Consider the following 19,638-nt stretch of genomic DNA (forward strand, 5'->3'; position numbering starts at 1 on the left):
GCGGCACGGCGGAGTTGTAAAACGGTGATTTATTTACAATGCGAGCTAATTGATTTACAATCGCGGCCTCTCCGTGCAGAGGCCGGCAGGCAACGGCCTGCGCGTTTCGCAGCCGCCCGAGCCGCGGTTTGCCCAATCCTCGACGTTTCGGGCGCGCGTTGCGCCGCTCTTTTCCTCTGTCGTTCTGCGTATTACATGCACACGTGTGTACGTGCGTATGTGCGTACGCATGCCTCCGCTTTTTCTCGCTTTTTTCCCCGCCGCTCTTTCCCGGCCATTCGGTTATAATTACAGCGCAACGAGGTATCAACATATCTAAGCAGACGGGGAAACGCGAAATACAAGCGGAATTTCTGATAACGGAGTCCCGCGCTCTGACGGGGTAGGGAAATATTAGCGGTGAACGCGCTGAAAAATTACGTTTTTAAATTTTATACTGTCAAATTGCCGGCGTACGATGCGCGCACGCGCGCGCATACATACGCGGATCGACAGAACGCGCCCGAGAGGGAGTATATTTCGTAATAATAAACGCCATTTATTTCGTTCTCAGAGCCCGAGAGAGGGAGAGAGAGAAAGAGAGAGAGAGAGAGAACGGCGGCGAGCGAGAGCGCGTTGATTTCTGTCGTGGTGACCGCATACGCCAACGTTACGACTCGCCGACGTAACGGCGTTTCCGACGGACGGATGGACGTACGAAAGGTACAAACGCGGCACGATGGAATTCGTGTATTAAATGCTCGACGTACGAGGCAATAAAAATTACAGCGCGTCGATGTGCGCCAACGTTTCGCCGGGTCGTACTGTAACCTACTTCCCTCCATCATCTTCGCGTTTCTCCCTTTTTCTCATCAACGTAGTCGACGTGGCTCGCGTTTCGCGCAAAAATCATAAAATTGATACAGGTGTCTCTCTCTCTCTCTCTCTCTCTCTCTCTCTCTCTCTCTCTCTCTCTCTTCCAGTCCTTTTCCTTCTCTCTCGGCGGATCCGACTCGCGTGTCCATCATCGTTCCCGCTTGTAAATGCCGGCTCTCCTCCGGCGGCACGCAAAATTGTAAAAAAAAAAAACGAGAAAGAGAAAGACAGAGAGAGAAAAGGAAAAAGAAAAAAGGAGGTAGAGAGGCCGATCGCAACGCGGGCCGTGATGCGCGCCAGAGCGGCCCGCGTTATTCACCGTCGAGCTTTACGTTCGACATAACGCGACCACATTCGACGTCTGAAATGAAGGAAAGAGAGAGAGAGAGAGAGAAAGAGAGAAAAATCGAGGGACATTCAGGTACCACGGAAGCCCTCGTCCTCCCGCTCATCCCTCTGCGAATTTGCGAAGATATTAGAAGCGATAGCGGTTAATTTCGCGGACTTAAGTGGAAAATTTACGGCGACGTGTTTTTGACACGTTTTTAGAAATCCCGCGACTAAGATTCCCCCCCGTGGGATTTACGCGGTTGCGTGACAACGACACGTCACCCTGCGTCCCCCTCCTCGTTCCCCCTGGCCCGCAACCCACGCTTCTTCGGCTTCCTCCTCGCTCGGCCTCGCCGGCTCGTCGTGGACGCCTTAGTTCTGGTTAACGTGTTACACGTGAATCCTGTCGCGGGTTTGCGGCAATTTACAGCCGGGATCAGTGTCCTTTAACAGACACAATCGTACCAGCGGTCGTCCGGTAATCCTCCGTATATCTCGGCAACTTCGCACGCGCTCATCCCATTGTCGCACGCGTAAAACAACGCGCGGACCGCGCGCCCTAATCAATTCGACACAAAGCAGCAACGGGAGCGTTAATCTGCCTGCGCTCGTTTGCGCCGGGCGACGAGCGAATGAAGCGAACCCTCAAACCGGCAAAACCGCGTCCGAAGAAACAGCTCACGTCGGAGCCGCCTTGTCCGGTGATCTTTCTCGCTCTTCTCGCTCTTCGCGGTTTTTCTGAATTTCAGGGAGGATATCAACCTCCCCGCAAGAGAAAAAGCGGGCATCATGAGTGACCCAAATATATGAATAATCCGAATCCAGAAGAAGGGTTTTAAAGGGCTTGAAATCTCTATTTTCGAGTAATCGCTTTTTGTTTCTTCTAATTTTGGTAATTTCTACATACCGAAAACGACGAACTGGATAAATTTTCTCATCACTTTTGGGCGTGTCACGAGCGCAAGGAAAATTTGAGAAAATTACCAACTTTTCTATGTGGAAGGTTGAAGTTTCCTTACAATTTACCTTTCGGATGAAATTCCTCTACAATTTTTCATTTCCGAGTTATCAAAAGTTAAAGAAGAAAGAACAAAAAATTTATTTTTGATAAAATATTATTTTATGCTGATATTGTTTCAAGCTCATTTTTATTGCTTTCATTTTTGTTTTGCATCGCCAATGCAATAAAAAACAATTTTATAACATTCACTGAACGTTATTTTTAAAATTTTCCCTTATTTTCGCTGAAATTAAGCAATTTCATAATTTTTCGTACATTTTGCCCCATAAAATCGCAGTGACCACCATGAAGAAAATGTCACAGCAACGCAACGATTTTTTTCCAATTTAGCATATTTAAAGCTTAAAAGAATCGTAAAGATAAAAATTTCATTGTTGTTCTAACACAATTATTTTTTGGGGTTTGAATGGAAAGGTGAAAAATTGCGAAATTTCACGATATTTTACCCATTATACTTATTTGTAATGTGTCCAAAATTAAAAAAAAGACTAAAAAACGATAGAGGTCACTCAAAAGTAGAGACTTCAAGTTCCAAGATCTCTTTTCTAGATTTGGATTTCGATAAATTTTGACGGAGTTACAGTTCCTTTAATCTTATCTATTATTTTTTTAGAAAGCATCAGGTGTTCCCGTATTTATTGCGCGTGGTATATTATAATGAATATTATTACATATTATTACAAATTATAACATAACAATAATGCTGAAGAACGCGAATGAACGAGCCCTGCCTTCCCTAGCGAGGATTAAAGCGCATGCGTGCGCGCAATGTAACTTCGCATTAACATTTTTCTAATTGATCTAAAGCGGACCGCCGTGACTTCCGCCTTTACGAGAAATAACGCGGTCGGGCCGGATTTTCCGCGAGATATAGAAGATTATAGGAAATGAGGGCTCTGGTGCGGCCCCCGGGCGCGTTGAATATCACGATTCGCGGAGGAAGACGGTTGCGAAGAATGCTGCGAGCAAGAGAGAAGGGAAAGCCGACGATCTCGCGGAGGAAGAACTACACGTCGACGAGCCACGTTGTGGTTCTTAACACCTCCTGTTAATGGGGCCCGCGTCGCGGGGTGAACGCACCGACGCGGTAAAGCGCGACGTAAAGAAGCGAAGCTGATCGAATGTCAGTATTCAGCGGCAACAACGGCGGCAGCATCGGTGGCAGTCGGAGCTGCAGAGATTTCTCGAGTATATATTCTCGGGGTCGACCGTAAACCCGAAGAGCTTATTGCGTATTCTCCTGGCAAACTAAATTCGCCGGCGCGCCGCCGCGCACGGCTAGGCCGTTGTCGTAAATAAAAAAGTAGCGTCGCCGGGATATAACGAGTTTGAAAACTCCGATAATACGGGCGCATTACGGGCGTGGTTTATTAACAGCTTCGCGGAGGGGACGCGACCGGCCGAGTATTAATCCCCGATGAATGCGCGACGTAACGACCGCGTCGATGATTTCAACGACGATCAGGATGCTATTTTCGAGTGAATATCCCCCGACCCCCCCCCTATCCATCGAGGATCTTCGGCGATAATACACCGGTGGAGAGAAGCTCGCGCGCTAATTGCGCGCTAATCGCGAAAAATCGCCGGCTAGTTCCGCGGGACTCCTCCGATTCTCCGAATCCATCAAACGCGCATTAGTTGCCTCCGCACGCGAGATATTGTGCGTTCTATTTCTACGCGACGTAATGCCGGCCAACGGCGACGATTGAACCAGCTGACGAAGTAGAAACTGGGTTACCGGGCGGATGCGACGGCCCGGCTAAATCGTTGCGCGAGGAGACAAACGCGTCCCCCGCTGGCCGGCTGTATCTGCAATTCTACATGTGCGCCGTAAAATCGCGACGGTAACCGGCGCTGAACGCGAAATCGATCACCGGTGCGAAACGAAACGCAGCCGGCGCGCGCGATACTCGCCGGCTTTGTCGCGCGACGTACGCATCGAGTCGAAATTTTGTTAAGCCTTTCATTCTACAACATAGTGGAGGCTAAGATAGCGAAATAGCTGCAATTTCAATTCTAATGATACAATACGTGACTCCTGCTTCGACCCCGATGGTGTCTTGGATTTTCGTTTTCGCTGTTTTAACTCAGATCCAAATTTCGACTCGGGATAGAATTATGAGCGCGTCGTCGTCCTCCGAGCGCGAAAAACACGGCGAAATCGCCGATGACGGGGAGGGAAACTCGGGGCTCGTCTTCTCCGGCCGAAGAAGCCCCACGGGCGTCCGAAAATAACGTCTCGCGACGCTTTTCGAGATTACGACGGGCTTAAAGCATCTCGAACGTTTTAGACGGGGATTCTCGAAATCAGCTTACACATCGAGAGCCTTTTAATCCGGCACCGAGGCGGAGGTGGCGGCAACGGCGAAGAAGAGAAGAAAGTTAGGAAGGCAGAAAGAGAGAGAAAGTGGAAAGAGCAAGAGAGATGGGACACGGCACGTGCCCGGCGACTTGAAAATCAAAGGTCGACCGCGAAATGCCGCGCCATGGAGACGACGAAGAGTCCCGGGAGAGAGGAGGTGCGGCCAGACTGACGGACAGACGAGCCCGGTCGGTCGGTCAGTCCTTTTCGCCCTTTAGTGTGGCACAATGACCGGTCATTTGAGGGTCCTTGGATCGTGCCGAGAGCCGGCCGCCACCTCTGTCGACCCATCCTCGCAGGTAGGGAACGCGGTCGTCGTCGACGTTCACCACCGAGAGAGCATCCTGGTTTTGGAAGGGCCGGGAGCGCGTTAGCACTCGAGATCACGGCGCGAAACGCGAGAGAGAGAGAGAAAGAGCCCGAGAGGGTCTTCTACCCTCCGGCATGTATACCGGGTGTACCTTTGCTCATAGGGCTTCTCCCTGCTCTTATTTCGCGTCTATCTGGGCCAGCATTGTGATGGAAATTCTCCCGGCGCGGCATTCAGCCGCCAATCATTCGCCCCGAAGAAAATACTTATCGGGCTACACCGCCACGTCTTTCTCTCTCTCTCTCTCTCTCCCTCTTCCTCGGGTGGTAGAGAAACGCCGCGAGAGGGATCGCGTCCGAGGAAAATCGAGCGACAAAGCCGACGCGCACTTTCGTCCATTGTGCGTCTCGCGTTTTTAATCGGCCGTTGGACTTTCAGAGGCGCGACGAGAGGTCATCGCGACGCGATGACATCGATGATGGAATGGCAAAATTAACCCGCTTCGCGCGCGAGAAAGAGAGAGAGAGAGAGAGAATCCCAGCTTCTCGATCGGCCGTCTTAGTCGCGGACGTCAAGTAGAATAAACGGAATTGAACGGCGCGGCCGGTGCGGAAAATGTTGTCCTGTCAAATACTATAGCGGGCGAGCTGTATCGGCCGGCTATTCAGAGAAGGAAAGAGAGAGAAAGAGCGAGAGAGAGGGGGAACTGAAATTAAAAGTTAAGCGTATAAAGCTTCAGTAAAGTGTCCCGAGGGCGCGCACTGATAGAGGTAAATTGCGTCCGACGAAAATCGGGCGACGGCCGAGCGGGTATTAATTTATTCGCTTTGAATGCGCTTCTCAGATGGCGGGTCACACGAAATGAATCGTCGCCGTTGCGCGCGCTGCGTTCCTCCGCTCGCTCATTCGCCGGCCCGAGGAACACACGGCGGGCTGTTCCGCAATATCGAGTAATAAAAGCTATTTACGAAGCGTCGCTGCGCGCGGCCAACCGGCGGACATAATGTATTAGCAGCCATCGAATTCCCTCCCCCGCCAAGCGCGTGTACGGGGTATCGCGAAGCCCTCCGCCCGACTCGCTCCCCCTCTCCCCCTCCCCGTCGAGAGGGGCGAGTTCTCACTACATCGAAAGATAAACGATACCCCGCCTCCCCTCGGGGAAGAATTATGTCGCTCCATAAAACGGCTATGAGAATTGAAGAAAGAAAGAGAGAGAGAGAGAGAGAGAGAAGGCTCAGGGTGAGTCTCGCTCGCTCAAACCGGCCGATCGAAGCCGCCCACTGCTACTTTCAACACGCCGACCATGAATCCCGAGGTGCCACCATAAATCCAGGAAGCGCCCTTCACGCCGGTTCCTCCGCGCTAAACACCCCCGCTGATCCGCGCAGGACGGCCGGCCGACGTGTGCTTTATGGAGCGCGGGACCGGACGAGAGGCGGCGAACGTGAGGCCCCATATTTCCAGCGGATGTAGAACGATCGTGAGTCGGTATCGCAAATGAAATCACGTACTCGCCCTCGGTGAGCACGGAAACGTCGCGAACTACCCGAAACGGTTTCCTCTCCCCCGCCGGGCGCGCGTTACCGCCGCCGTGTGTGCTCGCGAATACGTATTCTACGTCTGCACGTAGCGGTGGCACGAAATTGGCGGCACCTGCGCGCGGCCACACGGAGTGTGTCCACACCAGACAGACAGGCGGACAGACTGTGACAATTTCGAGCTCAGCGACAACGTCGATCCGTCATACGTTGGGGTGCATCCATCCGAGGGATATATTTTTCATCGATGACCGACGTCATCGATGGTCTTAGGCAAACCGAGAGTCCCTCAGGTTAGAGTACGGATGTCAGTTCTCTCACTGACTGGCCTGCTTTGTTTTTTCATCAAACATGACGGAACTGAGGATCATTAAATGAAAGGATTCTACCTGAAGAGAGAGAGAGAGAGAGAGAAAACAAGTCGTTATTCAGTAGATACCCTTAATGGATAAAACTGTCCAGCGACAAAGCAGACGCCATGTTTGATGAAAAGTCTAATGGCCAATTTGATTGCAACCGATTGAAACTCTATGTAGATTGAATCCTTCTTGCATAACAGCAGTCGAATACAAAAACGGACTACAATACTGGTCTTAGTCGGCGCTGATGCATCAAGCGTAGTTCGTCATAACATGTCCGAGCTCGAATTTAATAGGCTTTAAGTAAGCCGAGGATGCGATGTAAAAGAAATCGCGCGATCTAATAATACAACGTTCGATTTCGGCGGAATCACAACGGAACGGTGGGAGGAAAAGTGGAGCGCACGGGAGTACGACGCGGCACTACGACGTCGCGGGGCGATTCCGCCGCGAAGAGACGCTTTCAGCGCGACGGGAGTGAATATTAACGAGCGATAATAACGCGAATGTACAGAGGAGGAATCGAGAAGCGGCCGGCGCCGACCTGCGCGCGATCGATCGCGGCCGGTTTCTTAACGATGAACTCGCGCCGAGGCTACAACTGGGAAATTAAACGCGTCGACGTACGGCCGTTGCGAGCCGGACGAAGTGATTTATGAACTTCTCGGACGCCTGTCGCCGATGCTCCAAAAATCACCAGCTCGGATAGGGCGACAGGGCGAGAGCGGGGGGAGAGAGAGAGAGGGAGAAAGAGGTACAACGAACACGCGCGACAACGACGTCGCAGCCGCTGGCACAGCGAAACGGGTGTCCGCGCTGCACCGGCTGAAATCAATTGTAATCAACACCGAGCGTATAAATCAAATCGTCCGTAGGGTAGGCAGCGAGCGGAGAATAGAAACGGTAGGTACCGGCAGCGGTGCGCTTCCTTTCGAATGATTTGTCGGTGGCGCGCGCTTCAGGAACTGCTCTCTCCACGGTGTCCTTCTCGCGGCACCCTTCCGCGAGCATCATCGCGTAACACGCGCGGAAAGTAAGGGAAGAGTGGTCGCGCTGTCTCGCCCCGAGACTCGGACAGGTTGTAAGGAAATAATGGAAACGGAACAATAACCGAACGAGAACCTATACAATTCGATTGGTTAATATTAGAAAACGTGTGTAACTAGGCAGGTGTGTCTACGCAAACTGTGAAATGTACGTATTTTTATCAGGAAAATCGCCTCGGCCGCTGAATAAAAGCTCCATCAAGTTCTTGTCCATTTTTTATACAGTATTGTTACAACTAATGAGAATGCATTAATGCCAGGCAGTAACTGAATGGGTGTCTAGAAAAACTGCACGCATTTCTATCAGGATGTATAGAATATGGTATTTTTTATATATAAATGGATATAAATGGATAATAGCTTGTATGTATTAAAACAATTGCGACAAGTACTAAATTCGCAGTATTGAAGGTATCAGATTTTTTTTCCTTTTCTTTTTTTAGAAAATATCGAATAGGCAGAAAAATCTAAGTTTGAAGCCATCAGGCGAAATGAAAAAGAAACATTGGATAATTTTAGTAAATGCTCTCTCAAATTTAGAATTATCGTACATTCACATTCAGCAATTAATTTGCAAATTAAGGTATCACCACGCTGAAATAAGTATTTACCAAACAAGCTATTAAAACATACTTAAATCGAAGTAAATATCGCTCGATTTAAGAGCCTGAGAAAACAGACAATTACACGTTCGCTCGATTCCAAACACTTCCCTTATTTCTGTGCAATGATTACACTTTTGATTATTCCTCTCAAGGCAATCACGATATTCCAATACATAATATCAAATTTCCAATATTTCGGGAAAGTTAGCGAAACTCCGTCTCGACGTCAGGATTTCAAAGTACAACGACGATTTTCGCGAGGCCATGTCGTCCCTCCGAATTTCGAGATTTCCATTTTCCGGGACGATGCGCGCCGAAAACCGCTGTAACTTTATTAGAGGCGCACACTATTAGCGATACATCCCGTCGAGCAGTCCACCCTTCCCTGGCCCCCGGATGATATCCTCACCCCGAGGGACCAACTTGTGTTCTCGCGGTTGTGCGCCGAGTCGCGCCGAGCGGCAAGTAGTAACAGACGGCATTGGTCGGGCGCGACGCCAGGCGACGGTCGGACTTGACAGGGGTCGTCGGCGCCGATGAATTTCGCCCTTCGAAACAATGCGAGTCCGGCCGATGTGTTACAGAGGCCCCCGGCTCTCTTAACATCAGCTCGCTCGCCGTGTCGCGCGCACACGTGCCGTATCGCGCCGTGCGATACCGACGACAACGACGACGTGTGTGTGCGCGCGATGCGTGCTGCACCTGTCCGAGAGGCCCGGGCCGTCCTCGCCGCCGTCTCGTAACTCGGTAATGCAGTTTTCATCGAGGAAGTTACGAGCGACGCGCGCGCGCAAGCGACAAGTCGCGCGGAGACCGGAGTTTCGGGCGAGATGTCAGGTCCGTACGAGACGCGAGCTTCCTCTTCTCCCAGTGCTCTCTCTCGCTCTCTCTCTTTCGCTCCCACCCCCCTCCCCCCTCTTCCTCCTTCCTTCTCCTCCTCCTGCTCGGATATTTAGACCGACAAGGCGACGAGCGTACCGCGGGCGCAGGTGTCGACTCTTCGACGACGACGTCTCTCGCTCGCCCCGAGCGCGAATAAATCCTACCGCTCTTTTTCCACCGCTCCCCCCTCCACCCCCGTTCACCAGCTCACCGCCTTCGCGTTCTCCGCGCTTTTCGTCCACGGGGAAGCGCTAGTTCGTTCGTTCGTTCTTTCGACCGTCTCGTCGATAAATCGTGGAGAAATTACTTTACAGTACCGGCTATTTCAGGCGCGGGGGAGGGGAGGAAGAACGCTTCTTTCGCTCCGGTGGATGGATGGGACCGCTCCGGATACGGGGCGGCTCAATTATCCCCGCGTCTGAACCGTCGGCAGCCTCTTCGCGCTCTGTATTAATGAACCCGGGCTCGAAATTTTGACTCTGCATTCCGTCGAATCAAATTCCGTCGAAGTACCAATGAAGAATCCCGAGGTGCAACATTGTACAGGCCGTTGTCATACTTTGATAATTACAACACGGTTTCCCCCATGTGGAGTCTTCAAGAAAAACTCGCTTCAGAATTACTAAACGTTCGATTATCTCGATATTCCAGCTGCACTCAATCTCAATTCTTAATTTCAGGCAATGATGTATTTATATGTAAATAAGTTATAATTATACAACTCAGCTATAGATAAAGTGAGGGATGAGCAAATATCAAATAATCGAAGAGGGAAGTGTTGAGTGGAACTAAATACGTAAATACGTTCCTATTCTCAATCTCCTTTTCTACTTTTGACGCCGGAAGTCTCAATGAAATTTTAAGTCCTTGAATGAGCCGATAAACAAGCTGCAAGGGCAACAATGACAGCTGTCCGTCCGAAAATGCTGTTTATCGAAAAAGAATTTGAATTCCACACACAATAATGTAACACCGAATCGGATTTATCTGGCAATGGCCAATCATACACGTTTTGGTCGAAGGGGACAGAATTTCCGGTTATAAGAGTCGAATTTCGCTCGTGAGAATCAGAAATTTGATTTTCCTCAGCCGTAACGCGTTTCTCCGTAATTAAAGTAAATCCGATCAAGCTTATTCTTCAGCTGAAGATAAATGAAAAGAAAGCGATGGCGGGCGTAAACAAGTACAACACGCGGGCCAGAAGATCGTTATTAAATAATAATAATAACAACAACAAATAGTAATAATAATAATAATTAGGCATAAAAATGAACGCTCGGACAGATTCCGTTAGATTGAATAGAGAAAATGGCAGGGAGTAACGATTCATCGCGTCAAGATAGAACAATATAGCCTGTACAGTGTCTTCCAAGTTCGACGGAATCTTTAGTGTTGATAAACCAAAGTTTCGACTCGGGTAATGAACCATCAGCCTCCGGCCGGCCGTGTGAGCGACGAGGAAACTCTCCGAGGTGGTTTCTCACGTTACCGTGGTAACACCTCGAGTGTTATCAGTACGTGCAATTTGTTCGTTCGCAGGATATCCCGATATAACGCAGGACGCCTTCGGCGGCGTTTTCGTCGGGATTGGCTCGAGGGGTTTCTTCCGACGGTTCTCACGAACGGTTCGGACAATTTTGAGGCAATCGGACGCTTCGAAATACGCGGGAGAGAAAGAGAGAGAGAGAGAGAGAGACGGACGATCGGGCGATTCGCAGTCACGCATTATCGGCGGTGATAATGCCACACCCGGCCGCGCAAAAAGCGCGCATTCTCGCGATAATGCGCGGCTGAATACCGTGAAATCGCGGCACGGCGTAATCCACTATTCCGAAGGAATCTAATTATAATATATGCGCTTCAATTAGATCAAACGTACGATTTAATTAACGAATAAATTAATAGAAAAGCGAGACGGCGCGGCGGTGGGTAATTTGGCAAAATTAACCGAAAAGTAGGATAGCGCGATCGCGCAAATTACTACGTAATTACATTACGCAATAAAATAAAATTGTAGACGTTAATTACCTATCCCGAAGCCCCCGTACCCGGCTGTATTTTCTAATTTCACGTCTGCGTATGTGCGTGTACGCGTGTGTGCATATGTGTACGTATGAAACGTGATCGTAATATTCCGCGTTGTTAATTTACCGTCGACGTTCCCCCGTCTAATGCCAAGACGCACCCCGGCGTACTCACGGCGACGGCGACGGTGTCGGTGACGACGGTGAGACGCCGGAGGGGGGCCCGTGACGACAATTACGCGTTCATTCGATTATATAAAAGACCGCGGGCCGTGTATTAGTCGCGCGACGGCGGGCGGCGTAAAGTTTCGTCGCTACATTTATCGCTCGCGAAACTAATCCGCGCATTCATATCCGTCTCATAGTTGGAGTATCGTCAGGATCCCGGGAGCGTATTTTAAGTAGCAGAATAATCCGCCTCCTCGATGTCTGCCATCCTTCCTCCCCCTCTCGCTCGCTCCTCGCCCTTATCCGCCCTTCCATCTTTGCGGTCGTACGTCTTACCTCGTAAAACCGAGGCGGCTTATAAGCGTAAGCGGAGGTAATCCAAGGCGGCCACCCATAATTTAATGACGTTTAATATGCAGCCGCGAACCGACGGACTATTATTCTGACCTTTGCAGCGCGGGGGCCGCGGTGTTCCATCTCCGAGAACCGGCCCGCCCGAATCAGGTCGCGGCATTATTATAGAAGCGAAATGAATATCCGTCCACGGTTATTATACAAAATTTTAAATCACCGCGAGAAAGTTTCGCCCCGCGACGTTACGCCGGAACGAGCCGGAAAAGCCGCGCGCGCTCGCCGGCTCGCAAGCGGCCGGCTGATCAAATATTCCGACTAGTTACGAAAATTTCCATCGCCGTCCCCACGTGCGAATTGTATCTCTCTCGCACCACTCTCCCCCCCCCCTATTTCGCGCGCGCGCGCGCGCACATGAGCGTGCGAAATAAAATTTATCGTGCCGATACGCAAGGGAGACACAGATGGTTACACTGATAGAAAATTGTACTTATTTTCGGCGCCGAATATATTTGATAGTGGCAGCAACATACGCGTAAAATTATTATCACTGACAGTAGCATATGCTGGGAAATTGGTTCTCTTTTATTTTTGCGGTTAAAATAAATGAACGAAGGGGAGAGGAAAAAGGTGGTATTACGGCTGCCCGTTCAAATTTGTCAATCAATATTTTGAATTGAAAAGTTTACGATTTATATTCGACAAGGCGTTGCTCAATAATCGGCTTGTTTGTCAGAAGGACAATTTCTACGAAATGAGTGGACTTTCAAACCTAACTCGAATTTAATGACTTATCGAATAATTACATTGACGTGAAACTTGGACAAAAAAATCTTGTTAAATCTATTCCAGCGAAAGACCTAATTAGCAAAATGCCATGCTGTTATTCAATATTGCATAACTCTAAATGTACACAGCGAAATAAAATGTCAAGTAACGAACAAAACGCTCAAATTTGCATATATTCGTGTGATAATACGTCCAAGTTTTCAAAGTACGAGGAAATATGTGTAATTAAATGTTAAAATGTGCCTGGGAAACATTTCGGAATGCACGAAAATGAATAAGCGTTGTAACAAATGCCGGTTATTGTGTATTGGCATATCAACGCCACTATGTAACGACGAGCTACTAAACAAACGATTCCCACAAATGAAAGCTGGAATTCGTCTAATCTAACGGCGGAAATATTAAGGGGGACCCATAATACCACCTTCTCTTCTACGTTTCGCGCCGAAAGAAAACTATAATTTTCTATCAGTGGGCGCGCCGGAATTAAACCCGAAGACTCGAGGACTTTTCGCACGAAGATATCGAAATTAAAGGGAATCGCGTGAAACAACGTTAACGACCGACGAATCCCGGAGAAAGATGATCGACTTCAGCGAGAGGAACGCCGAGACGCTGCGCGCTCGGCCAATTCGACGTCTCTCCTCGGGAGAGACGACAAGATCGCGAGACCGATTCGAATATTTTCCCCACACGAAGCCGAAACATCTCGTCGCTTGTCTTTCCCCCTCCCCCTCCCTTCCTCAAGCGTGAAATTTCGTACTCGAGGAATACCGGACACGGAGACGCTCTCGAGCGTCGTCATCGACGGCGCCGTCGATCTTTGGACGCGAGACTTTCGACTGAGAGAGAGAGAGAGAGACTCGATACCCTTGAGACATCGTCGATGTCGTCGTCGGCCTGACAAAAACACCGTCGTTGTTGACGGCGACGCGGCTTCTTGCGCCACTCTCTTCGCTCGCGTCTCGATGGCGATTTTAAGATCACGGCATCGCCTCCCTCCGCGTCATTAATCCGTTCTATTCGCTCCTTATGCCAACGGCAGGAGCACAGCGCGAGTTACTTCGACGCCGCTCGTCGATTAAGTCGGTTATTACGGCCGGCGAATCGCGATCGAGAAAAAGAGAGAGAGAGAGAGAGAGAGACCGGAGAAAAGCGGAGGCGGTAGCCTCGCTCGAGCGCTCGGGGGCCCGCGAATTTGCAGAGTATTTTAATAACGATTTGTCGCGCGTCGCTCTGAACGGTGCCTTTGAAAAATGTTCTCCCGAAGGGAGAAATGAGTGGAGGGGGAGAGAGAGAGATAGCGATCGGAAGCCGCTCGTCGTTTATCGCGCTCGATCGACGAGCCGCGTCGTTCGCCGACGCGCACGATCATCGATTCCTCGTTACCGGTTATTCCTCGGCGACGAAGCACCTACAATGACGACGACGAGTCGTGAGGGAAAAAAGAAAGAGAAGGGGAGGGAAAGCCAGCGCGCTGCGCTCGCGCACGCGAGCGAGCGTGCGGCCGTACACAGAGAGAGAGAGAGAGAGAAAGAGAGAGATAGAGAGAAACGAAGGGTTTTCTAATATCGTGAGCGCGTATCTTACCGCAAACGGCGCACCGGCGACGGGGGTCCCTTTTTCTTGACCGCGAGCGCCTTTTTCTAGCTCATTCGATCACCTGATGAATAAAATATTAGTTCTCATGCATTATGATGAAAATGTTTTAGCAGCGAGCTCGTTAGTCGCGTTTCTTTTTTTTTCGAGTATCCAGAGCCCGGATACCGAGATGTGGTATATATATATATAATATGTATATATATGTATATATATGTAATGGCATTTTCGTTCAATGGGATGGTTCAAAGCAGCATACGGACAAGTGTATATATTATATCTCTGGTATAATTGGTGCAATCGTTCTCGAGAGACATTAAAACTAAATATTCAAGTCGGCTATCTAATGTTCATCATTACAGCTAAGATATCGAGTCCAGTATAAATGAACGATCAAACAGACGGGATTGCGGGATCATCCCTACGCACGACACGAACACGCACATACAACAAAAGGGGGGGGGCAGGGGGGTAGTTGGTGGTGGTGGTGGTGTAGGTAGGTTCAGACGCGCGCATTGACGCAGGCACGCACAGAGATAAGGAGATGTAGTAATATCACATATCTAAACATCGATCAACTAAAGCTAAGAGATACGGAGACCTGCGAGACAAAACAAGAGAACAAGTCTGGTGTCAATCGAGTATATATATATAATATACGTATAATATATATAGTCGGAGTTTTGGTGAGAGTCACACACTGCTGATATGAAAATCAATCGGTAATATAATCGGATATACACATATCCATATATATGCGTATACATACATCTTGATACGTGTGAGTCTAAGTACACATATGCAAGGATCGAGTCTGCATGTTACGTATGTATAGATATATATGCTACGGTTAGTAACGATCAAAAGGTGGTGATTGGTGTTAGCATGGTCGAGCGACGATCGAGGCATCAAGAGAGAATAAAGGGAAGGTAGATAGTGAAAGAGACAGAGAGAGAGATATAGAGATATATATATATATATAGAGAGAGAGATAGATAGATATATAGATATAGAGAAGTAGTAAGAGAGAATTACAGGGGAAAGAGAGACAGACGAGTATTATATGTATGTTAAAAGCGAAGATCTATTACGCGTGAAGAAGAAAGTAAAAGGAGAGGACTAGGGCTTTAGAGAAAAAAATCTACTGACTAATCCTAATTGCAAACCAAACAAACGAACCAACCTCCTCGGTAAGGCCTAGCCGAAAATGTTCGCGGGACCCCTGTAACAAAAACATATATAAATCATAAGAAATCATAGAAGAAACAAAAAGAAACAACTACTTGACTTTTTTTTTTTTAATGAGTGACAGTCGTATGTTTACAGTAGTATTACATGAGAGCGAGAGAGACGAGGAGACCCTGCGACACTCTTTCTCGACTTTCGGAGTGTCGAACGCTCGCACGTCGTCGCGTATATCGTCTTCGAGCTCTCGCGCGGCGATCGTGCCGACGATCCGAACCGCCGCTTACCGCTCATTCCTTCTTTCTTTCCTTTCTCTCTTTGCTCCTCCCTCTCTATCTCTCTCCCTCTCTTGATCGACGACGGCTCCTCTTTCTTCGCGCGTCGCGTCGAATCTAAAACAGGGAGCGATGCCGGCGCGCGATTCCCGACATCTTTGATTTCCTACGGCGAGAGGACGCCGCGAGGACGGATCGAGATGCCACCGGTGGGGATGTTTCCACCGGTGAGAAAAATCTGCGAAACTATGCGGTCGCGATCGCACCTGAGAAGAGCGCGTTCTCTCCCTCTCCCTCGGCGCTCAGCTCCGAGAAGCGGCCGAAGTCACGTTCGCTCGCGGGGGAGCCGCAGCAAGTCGCTCGAATCCGAAAACAAAAATAATCCCCCATCCCGCCCCCTTCCCCTTGCTCGTTCGACACCCTTGCAGACGGAGTCTGCTCTCGTCCCTTTTTTTCCACGGCCGCTGTCCGAGAGGGTGCGATCGGGGGAGTGCATTGTGGGCGACGAATGCGAAATAAAGTTTGAACCGCAAACCCGCTTTCGCCCCCGCGATTAACCGCTATCGAGAGCGCAATCGACCGGTCGGTCGGTCAGCAAACCAACGAGCCCACGTCAAACCGGTCTGTTTAAACCAAGTCCCAAGAGAGAGAGAGAGAGAGAGAGAGAGGAAGCGCCCGGCGTCCCACGACGAAAATCGAGCGCGCCGAAAAGCCCGGCAGAAACGAAATTGCCGCGAAATGAACGCGCGCGAAAGAGATGTTACATCTCGCGGAAGGGCGCTATGCGTCATTAAACGCGTAACCGCGACGATAAACGCGTAAAACTCCCGCGGCAGCATATTTCGACACGTGCGTAATTCACCGAAATGCGCGCGCGCGCGTGTGTGTGTGTGTGTGCGAGAAGGTTGCGAATAAATCTCGCGGGGCGAATTCGTGTCCCGCGACGCGGTTTTTGAGTCTCGACGTCCACCGCTGGTGAAACGAAAAGACGACGCGGAGACGGAATAGGGGAGATGAGGAAGAGCTGTTATGTACCAGTTGGTGGTGACACTTTTCATTAGAATGCAGATGACGCGCCTCTGTATGATATGTATGAAAATTTGGTTATCACGTTGTTCGAAGTATGATTTCAAATCAAACGAAATCATTTCTGACTCTATCGGAAGCGATTATTTTCTTATTATAAGATTTGTGATATCTCTTCTGGCGCTTGCATTTTATAAGAATCTTATTCAACGCATTGTAACAGGTAGTTATTGAACTTTATAGTACAACTTTATAGTGTACTCTAACCTCAATGTTTAACTTAAAAGTTTTGGCAGCGGTTTTAAAGAAATCAACCAGGGAGAGTTGGAATGTTTCATCAAAGGAGAGTTGAGACGCCCCAACCCTCCCTTGAGATGTCTTTACAGTTCCCCATAAATTTCTAATTTACTGTATCAGTCTTGATATTATTATCATTTTTTCACAAAACATTTGTTTTTATTTTATTCGTTCGCCTTTTCATTTTGCAGTTTTAAGAAATAACTTTTATTTATTACGTTAATCAAATTATTTCTGAACTAAAAGCCCGTGCTGCCAAAAATAGTAAGCAAATGGAGAAAAAACATTGTTCTTTCTCTATAATTGATTTTTAAAACTTCAGACTTGATTTTATCGTTCGTTTAAAAAACCAATTGTTTCATTTTATATTTTATATTTGGAACATTTTCAGGGACAAATATTTTGTATAAAAACAAAAAATTAATTTATTTTGTTTTTTGTTTGGAATATAACATATACATATATGTATGAATGAGTTTAATGAATGTCGCGTATTTCAATAAAATTGACTGTAAATGCTAATACTTTAATGAATGGCTTACAATTACAAATAACAAGTGCATTAATAATGAAAGTACAGTTACTTCTAATACCTTGTCCCAATTCTCCCTCTTGCGGGGGGAGAGTCGAGACAAATTATAACTTTACAATTTATTTCATTGCATAATTTGATTTCATAATTATTAAGATAGTTCGTTCAACTTTGTATTAACTTCCACAGTAAAGTAAACAAATCAGTCACCTCTACTTTCGCCGTCGCGAAATTTTGAAAAGCTACGAAAGACAAAGTGTCAAAATTGTGCGCCTGAAGAAAAAAAAAAAAAAGAATAACTGTCCCTCATCTCTCCCCTATAATTATTTCAGCGCGAAACCGCGGTGGCGAAGTGTCGCCGGGGAGTGTCGCGTCCGCGCGGTATTCCCGCGGATGTAGTCGCACCGCCGATGATCTCTCTCTTCCCTCCGACTCCCGCGTCGAAGAGGAATATCGCGCGCGCGTGGACGCGGGACATATACGCGGCGCTCTAATTATTCTCTGGCGCGTTCACAAAAATGTAGTAAACGCGTGATATACTACGCTCGACGTGCGACCGCCGGGGCGTTTACATACGGTCGCGCGCGCGGGCGGAGGCGCGTGAACGCGAAATATCGCATAATAAATCGTGCCTTTTATTTCCGAGCGTACACATCCGGAAGCTTTATTTCTCCTACTGACACACGCGTGAAACGATCATCGCGCGCTCTCTATCAGAGATTAATGCGAACGACGGCGGCGCCGCCGTTTAAAATCGGAAGAACGAGAGAGAGATAGAGGAGAGAGGGAGGACGCCCGGTACCTCCGGCGGGGAGAATCTCGCCGTTTGGTGAGGAAAAATCGAGTCTCATTAATAAATACATACATACACATATGCACACATGTACACACGCGCGTATGATCTTTCCGCGATGTAATCCGCGACGGTAGCGGCGATACAACAAGTTTCTAATTTATAGGCAGCCGCGATAAGAGACTACGATAACGGGGAAGAGGGCCGGCGGGTAGGGAGGGAGGGAGAGAGAGAGAGAGTACCTTTTACCGTTTCTGTATTATTCGCATTCATTACATTGCGGAACGCGTTCGCGGAAGATTAAGTTTCTCCATCCGTTCGCCGCTGCGCTTTGTTCCACTCGGCATTACGGTAGTTCATACAGAGGAGAGAGCGTATTACTATCGCTCCGCCGGCGCCACGTGGTGTGGTAACTTATACAAGGGGAAAGTCGATGGATAATGCCCGCCATTGTAAGTGCTACAACCGAGATAACGCGCGAAAAGGGCCCGGGGAGGGAGGGAATAGGACACTGAGCTTTTTGTCGTAAAATTGAACCCTGCCGAGCGCGCGGAAGTAAACAATTTTCGGCGATCGTTGCGCGTAATCGCTGTCTCTCTCCCGAGAATGATGACGCAGGGGGAAGGGACCTTTCGAGGAGGAGGAACGGAGGAAAACGGGTGGCGAACGACGATGACGATCGTATTAATCCTCGATCAACAAGGTTGGGCCGAATCTGACCTCGTTGTACGTACAACCGCATGGGCCTTGTTATTCGAAGGTTAAGAGAGAGAAACGGAAATAGGAGGAATTTGCCCCGGGTCGAACAATTTTCACGCTACTCCGAGGTTCTTTAGGATAATTTGCGCCTACTTAGACATCCTATAGACTAATAAAAATCTACTATGACAATACGGGCACTTTTCAACTTTTCTCCCGAGCCTTTAATTTTCCGGATTGAATTCTTTTTTTTTTTTGACGCTAAAACAGCGAAAACAGAAATTTAAGACACCATTAGAGTCAAAGCATATTAGTATAATCGCGATGAGAGAGAGAAATGACCACGACCGAGGGAGGGAGTAAAAGAGAGCGAAGGAGAGAAAGAGAGAGAGAGAGAGGGAGGAGGGTCCGCGAGTTTGAGAACGTTAACGTTAGCTTTCGTCGTTGCCGCCCCGCCATCGTCGCCGCTGTTGCAACAAGCTGGTTATAGGCGTGATGAATAGGGAAAAATTGCCGTGCGCGATCTCTCGCCGAGCGGTCACGCGCGCGCGTATCTCGTCGGGCATAAATCAGACGTACGGGGGGGGGGGGG

The 19,638-nt window shown here is 48.7% G+C and overlaps 1 protein-coding gene across 7 annotated transcripts in view; it reads right to left on the reverse strand.

Moving 5' to 3' along the window:
* The window catches only part of LOC106742292 (hemicentin-1-like), a 357,051-nt gene that overhangs the window by 257,571 nt on the left and 79,842 nt on the right, over nt 1-19,638 (reverse strand). For 6 of the 7 annotated variants that reach the window (XM_014615102.1, XM_014615105.1, XM_014615101.1 and 3 more), the window contains exon 3: nt 15,423-15,461. The exons of the other annotated variant lie outside the window; for it this stretch is intronic. In XM_014615102.1, the coding sequence (XP_014470588.1) occupies nt 15,423-15,461 (39 nt within the window). The remainder of the gene's footprint in view (nt 1-15,422; nt 15,462-19,638) is intronic. 7 annotated transcript variants of the gene reach the window in all.

Source organism: Dinoponera quadriceps, unplaced genomic scaffold, assembly GCF_001313825.1.
Source record: "Dinoponera quadriceps isolate SergipeBrazil2010 unplaced genomic scaffold, ASM131382v1 scaffold628, whole genome shotgun sequence".
NCBI classification, from domain to species: domain Eukaryota; kingdom Metazoa; phylum Arthropoda; class Insecta; order Hymenoptera; family Formicidae; genus Dinoponera; species Dinoponera quadriceps.